This window comes from Rhinolophus sinicus, chromosome 8 (genome assembly GCF_057876585.1).
Source record: "Rhinolophus sinicus isolate RSI-liver-muscle chromosome 8, RSI-T2T, whole genome shotgun sequence".
NCBI classification, from domain to species: Eukaryota; Metazoa; Chordata; class Mammalia; order Chiroptera; family Rhinolophidae; genus Rhinolophus; species Rhinolophus sinicus.
This window is the reverse complement of record NC_142508.1, coordinates 4,450,806-4,465,415: the sequence shown is the minus strand read 5'-3', so window position 1 is coordinate 4,465,415 and position 14,610 is coordinate 4,450,806. Positions and strand designations below refer to the sequence as shown.

Here is a 14,610-nt window from a genome sequence, read left to right as displayed (position 1 = left end):
TTAAAGATAGACAGTCCCAAGAGATGGACAAATGTTTGCTCGAACTGGAAAGTTGCCTTACAATTAGGCCACAAATGGAGTGATGCCATCGTCTGACAATATTTTTTCCTTTGGTACTTAACTCAGAGATCCTAACGTTGCAGAATTGACACGAGCTGTCGGAAATGCAGAGGGGTTAGACATGTAACACTGCTTATTACTCACAATGCTGGATTTTTAGGTGATTTAAATTAATCCAGAAGGAAATAACACTTATGTGGCTAACATTTTGACAAATGAGATGGTAGACGACAAGATTTATTTTGAGCAATGTAGACAAATTCCCCCAAGACACAGATGCCTTCTTACCATTTGAGAGAAAATGAAAATTCACTGAGAGAAACTGAAAAACTCAATTAAGGAAGGAAGCCTGGTAATGGAATGCAGAATGAGGTGTTTTGGGGGAAACATTTCAGTCTGTAACATTTCTTCACTCAGAGTGTAGTTTCCCAAATGGAATGAAGGGATTACCATGCTTCTGGATGACACTGAAAAAACTGATGAAATAGAACAAAAATAACATGTCCCTTCCATGACTGGCAGACCCTGCCCATGAGGAATTTAGAGGGGAGATACCTGTCTTATCTGGAACCTTTGTCAAGGAACTGTCACGCCCCACCTGCTATGCATCTGCCACTGTGTCTGAAGCCAGGGTTCGCCGCTCACTTTGTGCGGCTTGGCCTAGAGGCTGAAGGCCTTTTCCCTGGCGTGTACCGCAGCAATATGGGTGGCGAGTGCCCCTGTGTATGTAAAGCTCCTTCCACACTCATCACAAGCAAAAGGCCTCTCCCCTCTGTGCTTGTGCAGATGGGTTTCCAAACGTCCTTTTTGGAGGAAGCCTTTGCCACATTCAGGACACGTGAAGGGCTTCTTCTGTCCATTGTGCGTGAGCAAATGGACCCTCAAACTTCCCCTTGTGCAGAAGCTCTTGTCACACTCTGGACACTGGAAGGGCTTCTCCCCACTGTGGACCCTCCTGTGTTCAGTGAGCCGATACTGCTGAGTGTAGGCCTTCCCACACTCCTTACACACGAAGGGCTTCTCGCCCCTGTGTAGCCACTGGTGGGACTTCATGGAGGCCTTCCAGGAAAAGCTTTTGTCACACTCCAGACACTGGAAGGGCTTCTCCCCACTGTGGATCCGCGTGTGTTCAGTGAGCTGATACTGCTGAGTGTAGGCCTTCCCACACTCCCTACACACGAAGGGCTTCTCGCCCCTGTGTAGCCACTGGTGGTACTTCATGGAGGCCTTCCAGGAGAAGCTCTTGTCACACTCCGGGCACTGGAAGGGCTTCTCCCCACTGTGAAGCCTCTTGTGCTCAGTGAGGTACGAGAGGTGGCGGAAGCTCCGGCTGCACTCGGCACAGGAGAATGGCTTCTCCTTGCTGTGGACCTTGAGGTGCTCCCTGAGCCTGCACTGCTGAGGGAAGGCCTTTTTGCACTGGGCACAGGAGAACGGCTTCTCCTTGCTGTGGACCTTGAGGTGCTCCCTGAGCCTGCACTGCTGAGGGAAGGTCTTCGTGCACTGGGCACAGGAGAACGGCTTCTCCTTGCTGTGCAGACGCAGGTGGTCCTTCATGACATTCCTCCGGGAGAAGGGCCTCCCACACTCCGGACACGGGAAGGGCTTCTTCCCAGTGTGCAGAAACAGATGAGCTTTGAGGCTCCTTTTTAGGCGGAAGCTTTTCTTACACTCAGGACACTGGAAGGGCTTCTCTCCCGTATGAACTGTGACATGCTCAGTGAGTTTGGTCTTCTGGGTGAATTTCTTATCACATTTATCACAAGGAAATAGCTTCTCCCTACTGTGTATCCTGTGGTGGGCCTTCATGGCAGCCTTCCGGGAAAAGCTTTTGCCGCACTCGGGACACTGGAAGGGCTTCTCCCCAGTGTGCTGGCAAAGATGGGCCTTCAAACTTCTCTGCATGTGGAAAGTTTTATCGCACTCGGGACAGTGGAAGGGCTTCTCGCCCCTGTGTAGCCGCTGGTGGTACTTCATGGAGGCCTTCCAGGAGAAGCTCTTGTCACACTGAGGGCACTGGAAGGGCCGTTGCCCCGAGTGCACGGCCTGGTGAGCGATCAGGCTGCACTTCACAAAGTAGCTCTTCTTGCAGTGACTGCACTGGAAACGCTTCTTCTTACACTGGACCATCCGGGTCCACCTGAGTTCAGAGTTCCTTCCGGATTTGTCCTTGTACTGTGGACACTGAGAGGGCTGCCTCTTGGAATGGTTCCTTTGGTGCCTTACCAAGTCTCTCTTTACGTGGAAGACTTTCCTACACACAAAGCAGGAACAAAATCTCAGCCCTGGTGGAATTTCCTGGTGACCTGGGGGACCCACTGGCTTATGCCATGGATTGTTCTTGTCCTGACTAGATACTGAGATGTAGACGTTTTTATGCAGAATCCCTATTTCTTGGAAACTTGGATGTTGTAAGGTAGCTCTTTGAGCTGGTAAAATCTTATTTTCTTCCCCTGATGAGGTAGCACACAAGCCCTGCTTTTGGAGACCATTTAAATGGCATTCCTCTTCTACCCTGAGAGTTCCTTGGTCACCTGGAGAGAAAAAAAGAAGACCCACCCTCATCAGTGGTGTCTGCACTCTGGTAGGGGTCAAGGGCCATCTTCCTGTCACCTACAACGTGGGGAAAAGAATCCCACTGATCTCAATGACTTTCTGAATCTGCCTGTCACGGGTAAATTATATTTAAGTTTAACTTTGACATGCAAATCCTTTCATCATGAGTTAAGAAATGGCTTAGCATGAAAAGAAATGGTAGGCAAATGCATCTTGTGAACCTATGGACGACCCTCAGAGAGTGAGCAGAAGTCGGAAGAAAGTAAAATGAGTTCCTCGGAGAATCTGACTGTTCCATTATATTTCCTTAAATGTGTGAAATAAATTGCCAAATACATAAGTAGGAAGGCTTTAGGTCATATTTTGGCCCCCTTCTACCACAGTTTTCGGGAAGAAGTTTTCTGGAAGAAATGCTAATAGGAACTATATTTCTTAGGAACGTCAAAATGGCAATTTACCGAATTCACAAAGAACACTGTGGAAATAATTTCCTATTCCACGGAACTGTGAACTGTAACAAAGATACAGATAAAAGCACAGTTACTGCTGTTCCCAAAGTAAAAGCCATGATGCCAGAAAAGAGAGGGAGCTGAGCTAGCATCTTATCATCACCCCCTACACCTGGAGAGGATGATTCTGGAATGCGCTGTGTTTCAGAACTGCCTTTTCTGCCATGTCCTCTTGCACTGGGTCCCACGGCTCGCCTTTTTAAATCTCTTAACGCAGAGGAAACTTCACCTACCAGGAAGGGTGGGCCTGCCCCTGGAGAAGAACTCTGATTGTGCTCTGTGCTCATGTTAACAACAATGCAGGCTACCTTTCCAACTGGAAGACGTCATTTGGTAAGTAAACACTCCAGAGCTTTTACCTGGATCATGACAAAAGCATACTTACCTGTCTCCTTGAATCCTATTTCTCACACTTACTATTTACCCCAGGCCAAGGAGCAGTTGTGATTATTGGGTGACTACCACCTGATCCGAAGAGAACATCGGTTTTTAGGGCTAGCCACTACTGTTCATCCTTTGGTGCTCAAAAACCTTTCCAAGCTCCTCCCTTTCTATAGGTGATGTCAAATTCTCACCTTGGCATTCCTGGCCTCAGTATGTCCCCATCTCCCACCCCCATCACCACTATGTCCCACAGCTTTACACAGTGTCGTCATTTTTTTTTTTAAATTTATTGGGGTGACAATTGTTAGTAAAATTACATAGATTTCAGGTGTACAATTCTGTAATACATCATCTGTAAATCCCATTGTGTGCTCACCACCCAGAGTCAGTTCTCCTTCCATCACCATATATTTGGTCATTTTCTAAATATACTGGGCTTGTGCCCACCTCTGAGCATCGGTTCATGGATCACCCGTTGAATCTTTCCGGCCTGACCAAGTTTGCCCATTCTATGCTATTTACACTCTGGTTCCTTTAGCAGTCCCCCCCCCCCCCCCCGGGGCACTGCTCCCTCGCCTCTAAATCCCTAAAGCACTGTCATTATCACTTATTTCATTAAATTGTATTCAATTATATTTTAGAGTTGACTAACCCAATACGTCACCTAATGCCATGTCAGTAGGTCAGTAAGACAATAAAGTTCTAGAGCAGAAGGACTGTTTATAGTGTGTGCATACACATACATACCTATACGTGTATATGTATATGTATATCCCCTCACTGGCCTAAGTAATACCTCACACGATCCTACCAACATGGTAGGGACGCAATGGTTACATAAATGGAATAGTTGGTGGCAATGAAACAAAGCCCTTGGGAATTCTTCTATCCTCTTGATGGAGCCCACTGCACATTCCCTGGGTTCAAATCCCCTCTTTTTCCGGGGAGTCGTTTTACTCTCTGGAACTCAGGAGATCTCCAGTGAGTAAAACAACAACACACTCCAAAAAAATTATACATTCCCTTTAATTTTAAAGGCTAAGATGTTTCAATGTTTTCCTTATGATACGAGGGACTCAAAAAGTAATTCTTCAAAAGGAATTTATTTTAAAAATCCCTAAGTTCTAAAAATCTGTACAATAAAATGCATTGTACAAAATTAGAGATTTTTTCATTCTATATTCAAATGGACACGATGGTGTGATGAGGACGGTGGTTTTCCAATAAGACTCAACAAGTGTATCTATCCTTTACTTGCTCCCTCACAGGCAATTCTCATCTTATTTTGAAGGTGTAATTTTTTTTTAAGTGAAATATACAAAACCTCTCTCTTTATGAAAGTAATACATTCTTATATATGCTACCCACTTGAGCAAACAAACAACATTGTCCGTAAAATGTTCTGCAGACTATCCAGAAAGATTCAGGAAACAAGGCTAAGAAAATGAAATGAGCTGTGACCCTAAATCCATCACACTCACCAGAATACAGTGATTTTCCAGTCTTCTTCAAGTCCAATTGCTTATCAGTACAATGGCTAAGTGTCATTCTGATTTTCTCAAAGTGTCCCTGATCTCCAATTAATAGCATTCTCTCTTGTTCTATCCAGGTGATCAAATCTGGCTTGGAAAAAATACAGCCTGCAAAGAGAGTTCAGAGAGACTCAGTCTGGGTTTCCCGAGTATTTGACTAAAAACAGTTTTCATACTTGACTTTGATTCCTGGAGACATGAGATCAAAGTTAGTTACGAAAATGGAAACCCTTGATGTAAAGTACAGCATAGGGAATATAACACCGTAATACCTATTTATGGTGTCAGATGGGTACTAGACTTATCGAGGTGTAATTAGACATTTGTATACTATATCACTATGCTGTACACCTGAAACTAATATTATACATCAACTATACTTGAAAAAAGAAAATTTTTAAAAAGTTGATTAAAAGAGACAAATAACTTAAAAATAAAGGAAACCCTTGAAATTACATGAATGACAATATAATACAGCCTAACCAAGACTTTAGTTTAAATGTTCTCTACTATATTTCACAAAATTACAGGAAACGGAAGTTAGGGATGATGAGGATTTTAAAAAGGCTGACAGATCCAGGGGAAACATATTCAAAGGTGATCATTTCGAGAACAAAGTGAGTGGATTAAAAAGCCAAGTCATGGTTGTCAAGGACTAAACTTTTCTGATTAAACTCCTCCCATGCAAGGAAACTAACTACTGAAGTGCCAACATTCTGGATCAATAAAGTGAAGGAGCCGGGAGGTGGCTGAGTGACAGTGATTATGAAGAGGTAGAGAGTGATGTGTCTAACGACATAAGCCTGAAGGGAAGAAGCCTTCTTATTAAGCAGTGGAGTGAATTTCGCAGTGATGTCACCTCTGGTTCAGCCCTCGGATCAGTGTTTCTCAGTGGCCTGTGTGCCACCAGCACCAGCAGACCTGAAGTGCTTGTTAAAAATGTCGATTCCTGGGCCTGAGCCTGAGCCTGGACCTACTAAATCCTAATCTTGGGGTTACGAGCTGAATGTCCTGTAAAGACAATCATTTGCAAATAATATCATCTGGTTTTTAAAATTTGGGAAAATCAGACTGAGTTTTCCAAGCTCAAGGACACTAATTGTGATAACTCAAAACTCAACAGTGGATCAGCACAGCGTTCTAACTTCTCCTACCCTACTGGCCTCAGTATCCGTAGCTTGACCTCTAAATATTGGGGTGTCCCGGGGCTCTGTCCTGTCTACATATTCTCCCCTAGATAATCCTAACTAGCTCCGAGAGTTGCAGTGGGAAAGAGAACTCAGAGAATACGACTGAGGGGCAGAGGATAAAAAGGGACAAGTCAAATATCCCAGGGTCAGTACAAGAAGTTAAGGAGACATTCTGAATGTGAACTGGGCACAATGTCATAGTCAACCAGCCAATGGCTGAGAAAGGGAGGAAAGCCTATTGCTATCAGGTTGGTTCCCAAAAAGTGATGCCTTAGAAGCCCTTCTTACCCAGGGAATTAAGGGTCTCATAATTGGTCTTCATCACTTGCTGATACATTTCCTTCTGCCAATTTTCCAGAATTTCCCACTCTTGCTTTGAAAAATATAAGGCCACATCATCAAATGTCATGGTTACCTGGAATCACAAACAGTACATAAATACATTTTTACTTTAAGGCTACTTTGTTTTTCAATGTCCATGTCTTTAAGACACAGGAAGAAACTATATTAGTTATCTCTGGATGGTGCCATAAACATAATAAAGCAGTCACCAATGTCTTTTGGAACCAAGTAAAGTGAATAAATGAATGAATGAATGAATGAATGAATAGCAGGACTTTTGAGCACATGCATCTAAAAGGGGAGGCCCCTAGCAACAACCAATTAGTGGTATATAAGACAGGGCCAATGTTACTAGATGCGTCATTTTTCATTAAAAACTTTTTATTTTGAAGTAATTATAGATTTACAGGAAGTTACAAAGACAGTACAGAAGGGTTCTCTGTACTGTTCACCCAGTTTACCCCACAGGTCACATGGTACATTATTATAGTACAATATCAAAACCATGAAATTGACAATAGTACAGCGTGTGTATAACTGTGATTTCATCACGTGCTGATTCATGTGACCACTTGGAAATCAAGAAACAAAACTATCCTACCACCAGAGAGCTCCCTTGAGCTACTAACCCCTTTGTATTCAAATCCACTGATCTATTATCTCTCTCTACAATTTTATCATTTCAAAAATGTTATACAAGTTATATAGTATACGACCTTTAGATTGCCATTTTGCAGTCAGCATAATGCTCTTGAGACCCATCCAAGTTGTGTTTATCAGTATTTCATTTCTCTTTATTGCTGAATAGTAGTCAATGGTATGGATGTACCACAATTTGGTTAACCATTTGCCTATTAAGGGAGATTTTGTTTTTTAGTTTTGGGCTATTACCAAAAAAGCTGCCATGAATAATTACATACAGGTTTTGGGGTGGGCATAGATCTTCATTTTTCTGGGATAAATGGCTATAACTGCTGAGTCAGATGGGAAGTATATGTTTAGTTTCTTAAGAAATTTTTCCAGTGTGGCTGAACTCTTTTACATTCCTACCAGTGAAGTATAGGAGATCATTTGTCAGCATCCTCACCAGCATTTGGTCATGCTGCCATTTTTTATTTCCATTATTCTAATAGTCGTACAGTGATATTTCACTGTGGTTTTAGCTTGCATTTCCCTATTGAATAATAATGATCATCTTTTCTTCTGCTTATTTTCCATCTATATATCCTCTTCAGTGAAATATCTCTTCATGTATTTTACCCATTTTCTAATTGGATTGTCTTTTTACTGTTGAGTTTTGAGAGTTCTTTACAGATTCTAGACATAAGTCCTTTTCCAATTTTGTGGTTTGCAAATATTTTTCATCTGTTACTTGTTTTTTTACCCTCTTAACAGGATTTTCCCAAAGCAAAAGTATTTTAAATTGTGATGACATCCACTTTATCACTTTTTTCTACTACAGGTGGTGCTACCTCTGAGAACTTTTCACCAAGCTCCAGGTCCCAAAGATTTTCTCCTGCACCATCTTCTACAGGTTTTATAGCTTAACATTTTACATTTGCATGTGACTGGATATTCACATTTTATGTGAACTCTTTTGATTTTTATATATTGGCAACTAAAATTTACAATTTTTTTTTAAAGGAAGACTTTTTTTTTTTTTTTTTAAAGATTTTATTGGGGAAGGGGAACAGGACTTTATTGGGGAACAGTGTGTACTTCCAGGACTTTCCCAAGTCAAGTTGTTGTCCTTTCAGCCTTAGTTGTGGAGGGCGCAGCTCAGTTCCAGGTCCAGTTGCTGTTGTTAGTTGCAGGGGGCGCAGTCCACCATCCCTTGCAGGAGTGGAACCTAGCAACCTTGTGGTTGAGAGGACACGCTCCAACCAACTGAGTCATCCGGGAGCTCAGTGGCAGCTCAGCTCAAGGTGCCGTGTTCAATCTTTGTTGCAGGCAGCGGAGCTCACCATCCCTTGTGGGAGTCGAGGAATCAAACCGGCAACCTTGTGGTTGAGAGCCCACTGGGCCATGTGGGAATCGAACCAGCAGCCTTTGGCATTAGGAGCACGGAGCTCCAACCGCCTGAGCCACCAGGCCGTCCCTAAAATTTACAATTTTAACAACAAGGGATTGTACAGAACAAACAAACAAAAAACCAAAACAATACATCTGCAAGCCATGACTGGCTCATGGACCACTATTCAAGTAAGGACTACTAACCAGGGTAACTCTTCCTGAACATTTCAAGGACAGATCACTGTGGCAATAGGGAAGGAAGAGAACATACATAATTTAATCTTTCAAAATTTCATTTTTACTCCTTTCAGATTCTGTGCTACAAACGTAGATGAGAACCTACCAAGGAAAATGCTGGACATCTCCCAAGATGGCTAGGGATCTTCCTAAGTGTATAAAAAAGGTTGGTTACAAATGCTAAAGTATATTCCCCTAATAAAGGACTCTAAACTTGGCAACTAGGGCCATTTGACACTGAGGTTTTGGAGACCAAAGTTTCAGTGATAAAAGTCCATCATCAAAATTAGTACAAGCACCCAAAGCTGAAGCAGCAGCTAGTATAACAAACAAGTTTAAACCTGGTGTTTTTTCATAAGGTGGGACGTTCAAAGAAACTTCTTTACTGTTTCCTTGTACCTCACCCTGTACTTCCCAGCTACAAGATGCTTCTGTGATCAAATAATTAGCACTGACCTCCAGTAAAAAGGAAAATCAACCAGAAATGCTGATTTCTCCTTGCCCATCACATATACAATAGCCAAGAAGTTGGCATAACTTGAACTTTTTCTGTGGACTCAAACTTATAGCCAAAGAAGAAATCCTGCAAACCACCAACTTCCACAGAACAGACAGGGATAGTCCAGGTTCCCAATCGCTGGGAGATGAGAAGCAGCAGCGGAAGCAAATGCATTGCATTAGTGAGGTTATTAGATATAAAATCTCAGTGGGGGTAAAAGGAAGTCTTGCACACGTGGGCAGATTACAGTTAACTGAATGTAGTTTCCGAGGTTAAACTCAGGCTATGCCTTTCAAACTCTAAAACCAGAGTTCGAATTCCCCTTTAAAACTTTAAAGTATTCGCGATCAATTTGACTGAGGAGAATCACCCAAACTGGTTTCAAATCTCTCCTTCCCTAGGGAGCAGTCTCCAGTCTTCCTTAACTTTTTCTCATTTGCGGGTGAAGATTGCGTCTCTGAAGCCACCTGCTCAGCACAGCACGAACATGAGCCCAAGCAACACCACAACGTTCAAAGAGCCCCGACACAGGGCGGGAACAGAGGTTGACCTGAGCCAATGACAGGCCGGGACCCAGGATTTCTCCATGTGGCCCCTTCCTCCCAGATTATCAGCAGAACAACTCCAGCACCAAAACGGTGCCTGCTCCGGTGCAGGCTCGGAGTTCAGTCCCGGGTTAAGGAAAACCCCTCGGCCGGGGCTTGTACTGCAGCCCTCCCGGAATGGGGACCGCACTCCACACTGCGAGCGGGAGCGGAGGCATGGCGGGGCCCGCACCCTCCACAGCCCGTCTTACCGGCCCCGGGTCGGCCATGGCCTCCTCGCCGCTCCACCACTGCACCGCCTTCCACCCCGCCCCGACCTGCAGGCCACGCCCCAGCGCGGTGCACGCTGGGACTCGCGGTCCCTCGGGCCGGGAACGCCGCGCCGTCACAGCGCCCCGTGCGGCCGGGAGGAGCGAGCGGCGCACGCTGGAGGCACGTGAGCTCTAGGTGCCAGAGGGGTCCCAACGGATTCTCGTTCTCTCAAAGGGGCTCCAAGGGGGGAAGATCGAGACGAATTGAAAGAGAGCTGGAGAGAAACAGAGACGGACAGAGATGGAAATGCGAAGTCAGCTGCAGATGGATGGAGAGGAGACAGGGACGGCGACACTTCACTGAGACAAAGACAGAGAGCACGTGGGTTTGGGTCCTGCCCAAAGCCTATGCCAGTTAACGATTCGGTTCAAGGGTTCATCTGCGAGGTGATCCCAGGAATCAGACTGCGAGGGAGGTGAGAAGTCAAGGGGCGTTAACAAGCAGGTCCCGACTGTGGGCAACTGGGGTCCCTCCCGCTGGGGCCTCTGAGAACTGTCCCAGCGAGGCTGGTAATTCATGCAGCTTCTGTCCCTTAGGCCAGGGCACTTCTGGTCAACCCGAAACACAGACCAAGCTGATGTCAGCTGTGCGTTTTTGTGGACACCGCTGATTAGCTTGAGGGAGTCCTTTTCTATTCCCAGTTTGCTGAGCATGCTACTGGGAGTGATGTTTTGTGTTGTCAGATGCTTTGCTGTGTGAATATATATTGCCCGTGGCGTTTCAACAAAGGAATTGCAGGGGCACAGATATTCATTCATATGAATATGACTCAGGGAAGCAGTATTTCAACACAACACCTAAGTCACAAACTATAAAAGATAAATTTGATTATATAAAAACTTCAATTTTCATATAACAAATTTTTCTGGGGCAGCTGCTTAGCTCAGTTGGTTAGAGAGTGATGCTCTTAACAACCAAAATGTCAGTTCGATCCCCACATGGGCCACTGTGAGCTGTGCCCGCCGCAACTAGATTGAAACAACTACTTGACTTGGAGCTGATGGGTCCTGGAAAAACACACTTAAATAAATAAAACTTAAAAAAAAAATCCTTAAGCAGGAGACTGAATTGTGAAACACATATAATGGAGAATGGATTTCTACTAGAATAAAAGGAAGATGAAAAAAATTATGGAGATCTGAGGCACAAAAAAAGTGATTGTACTTAATACTACTGAACCGTCCACTGAAAAATGGCTAGGATGGTAAATTTCCTGCTATGTGTCTTTTCTAAACACAATTAAAATAACAGAAGAGGTTATTTTATGACCAATAAATTTATGAAAAAATACTCTACTTTGCTACAAAATAGGGACATGAAAATTAATTGAAACAATAAAGAGGCACCATTTTCACTCCACTCCCAAAACTTAAGATACATTGAGGTTTAAGTAGATCCAGAATTGCTGAGAGAAAATGGTATTTTCATTTGCTCCCAATGGGAGTATAATTGGTACATTCACTATGGAGAAAATTTTGATACTAAAAATAATAAAGTAAATATGAAAATTCCATAAAACTATCACAATGAAATGAAAAGTATGCATACAACCCAGGAATTTCATTTCCGGGTATATCCATCCCCTTGAGAAGCTAGCACAGTGCATCAGGAGACTGTACAGAGTTCATTGCAGAACCATTGTTGGCTTGCAAAAAACGGGAAGCATTCCTAGTATGTCCATTAATAGTGGAACAGATAAATAAGACTTTCTGGACTCCTAGGATGTAATAAAATAAAGCAGTTAAAGGAAGGTTCAACTGAGAGTCCAAGGTAAAACAGGCAGGCGTGGGACCGTAAAGAAGTTTATTAATTATACACTATCAGCAGTAAGAGGGGGTATAGCTCAGGGGTAGAGCATTTGACTGCAGATCAAGAGGTCCCTGGTTCAAATCCAGGTGCCCCCTTCGGGAGCCCTCTTTTCCTCCTTCAGCTGAACTGACAAGACCAGTTCCATAGAGACTATATTCTGGTCCCCTAACAGGAGGAGGCTGGCTGGAGCCCACGGAACAGCACACTGACGACCATCTCTTCCGATGCAGGATCCAGTCAGGCACTGGGCACGGCCCTGCAGACCAAGGACAAGACCAAATCCATCCCCAACACCCTCTTTGAGGGTCTGTTTCCTGGGACACCAATGGTCCCCTCCCCTAGGACGCCAATTTAATTGTCTTCCAGGGTGCAGTCCAGAGAGAAAAACTACAGGGGTTAATGTAACAGAATTTAACATAAACAACTGTTAACCAGTGCATCAGTTTCCTGCAGCTTCTGTAACAAAGTACCACAGAGTGGGTGACATAATCAACAGAAAACTTTAGTCTTACAGCTCTGGAGGCCAGAGTCAGAAATCAAGGTGTCAGCAGGGCCACGCTCTCTCTGAAGGCTCTAGAAGGTCCTTCCTTGCCTCTTTCCAGCCTCCAGTGTTTGCTGGCACTCCTTGGCATTCCTCGTCTTGTAGATGCATCACTCCAGTCTCTGCCTGTCTCCACATGGCTGTCCCCTCCTGTGTGTCTTTCCACTTCTTACAAAAACCCAGGTCATATGGGATTAAGGGCACACGCTACCCCATGGGGACCTCACCTTAATTAATTCCATCTTTGACGACCCTCTCCAAATAAGGACACGTTCCTGGACACTGAGGGCTAGGACTTCAAAGTATCCTTTTGGGGGACACAATTCAACCCACAAGAACCAGGAATTAGAACTGAATGGGCTGAAAGGGAAGACTATTATCATGGAAGTAGTTTCTGTAGAAGCAGCTGCCACTCCAGGGTCTGGGGGACAAACACAAGGGGACAAACGTGATAAATCATACAAGATTGTGGAGTATCTCTGTGGATCGGTGACTCAGATCTCTAAGGAGACACTAGTGTCCCTCAAGGGTCATGATGTGGCCGGGCTGTGAGCAGCAAACTGAACATGTCAGCCACCGTTGCTACTGGAATGGACTGTCACTGCCGGGTGACACTGACAGGAAGCCGGAGCAGGCCGCGGGAGCAAGTGCTTCTTCCTGCTCCAACCTTGCATCCCTGTGGAGCCCATTGGCAGGACCAACCAGGAAGCCACCTGGCAGAGGAGAAGCGTGGTTCACAGACCAGATCACAGAGCAGAGCACAGAGAGGTGGGCTTGGGGCCCTGAGACTGTCACTTCTCCAGCCATTTCTTCAGACGGCTCGTCTCACCCAGCAGTTAGCGGGTTGGACACACGGAGGTTTGGCGCACAGGGGAGGGTCAGCCAGCATCCTCGGGTGTGGCGTCATACAGAGCTCTGGTCCGCATCCAGCCAACGTGTGTCCTCGCTCTGAGGTGCTGCGTGCTTGGCCGGGCCATCAGGCATTGAGTCTCTGTTTTCAGGTGCTCAGCACAAAAACCGCAATACAGATGTGACAGCAGACCCTTCCAGCAGTCGGGATGCTCCCCAGGTTACTGCCCTCCTCCAGGGCCTGAAGGTGGAGAGGTCGTGGAGCTGTGGGACGAGGGAAGCTGTTGCTTCTAATGCTGGGAGTGAGTCAGCAGCAGAGCAGGTCTGGCAACTCAGCCCACCCATGCTGTAGGGGCGTCGGCAGGAGCTCTGGGTGTGTCTGCACAGGGAAAGGGGGTTTATCGGGCCTCACTGGTGTGGCAGGGGATATTGATCAGGGGCAGAGCGTTTGACTGCAGATCAAGAGGTCCCCAGTTCAAATCTGGGTGCCCCCAGCACTCTAGTCGCTAGAGGTGGTGAAGGGCTTCCAGTTCCCTCTCTTCTTGCTGAAGGCTCACCTGGCCCCCGTGCGTGCTCTCCAATGTGAACTTGATCTCCTGGCTGGGGGTGAGGCCTGTGTCTTCTGAAGGTCGCCAGAGAGAATTCTGAGATGACCTACAAAGGAACAATGGTTGGACTGCGGGCGACTCTGCACAGGTGCGAAGGAAGCCAGAAGGTAATGCGATGACACATTCCCTGTGCTGAGAGGACATAAGTCAGCTCTGAATTGTCTTCCAGCCAAACTGTTCTGCAGGAACAGACAACGCTGAGAGCTTCCCTCCGAGAGACACTCACTAGAAAAACTGTAAATATATACTTTGAAGTAAAATGAGCCCACATGGGAAGTGTGAGATACAAGAAGGAAAGTTGAACAAAGAAATTGTAAGAGATGTAAGTAAATTGAAAATCGTTGACCATGTAACACAATATTAATGTCCAATTATAAAGTTTTTTTTAAGATAGAACTAAAATACTGGTTAACAATAACATATAAGAAATGGGGTGATAACAGTGAAAGTGTTTATGTAATTGGAGAGGAAGATAAAGATATTCATTAATTTAGACTTTTAAAATGTGCATGATTTCTCGGGTATCATTTTAAAGGTTGTAGTTTTGCCAGGCTAAAGGGGGTAAGGAAATGTAGGGTCTGTGGCAGTAGTCTCCCTAGACACTCATTAATTCTCATAATTTGT

At 44.9% G+C, this 14,610-nt stretch overlaps 1 protein-coding gene and 1 non-coding gene across 2 annotated transcripts; one reads left to right on the top strand and one right to left on the bottom strand.

The window, feature by feature from the left end:
• Positions 1-281: 281 nt before the first annotated feature.
• ZNF425 (zinc finger protein 425) lies at positions 282-12,263 on the bottom strand. The gene is made up of 4 exons (XM_074315191.2): positions 10,119-12,263; positions 6,520-6,646; positions 4,991-5,149; positions 282-2,594 (listed from the first exon to the last, which is right to left on the bottom strand). Exons 1-4 carry the CDS (start codon positions 10,134-10,136, stop codon positions 721-723), a joined length of 2,178 nt encoding a protein of 725 aa, XP_074171292.2. The 5' UTR covers positions 10,137-12,263; the 3' UTR covers positions 282-720.
• On the top strand, positions 12,012-12,083 carry TRNAC-GCA (transfer RNA cysteine (anticodon GCA)). The gene has a single exon. It is a non-coding gene; the product is annotated as a tRNA-Cys (tRNA).
• Positions 12,264-14,610: the final 2,347 nt, after the last annotated feature.

Excerpts from the sequence above, each read along its gene's own strand:
- ZNF425 (XM_074315191.2), bottom strand. Across the intron at positions 5,150-6,519 it reads TGAGACCCTTAATTCCCTGG|GCTGTATTTTTTCCAAGCCA; the intron begins GTAAGAAGGGCT and ends CTCTCTTTGCAG. Across the intron at positions 2,595-4,990 it reads TGGAAAATCACTGTATTCTG|GTGACCAAGGAACTCTCAGG; the intron begins GTGAGTGTGATG and ends TTTTCTCTCCAG.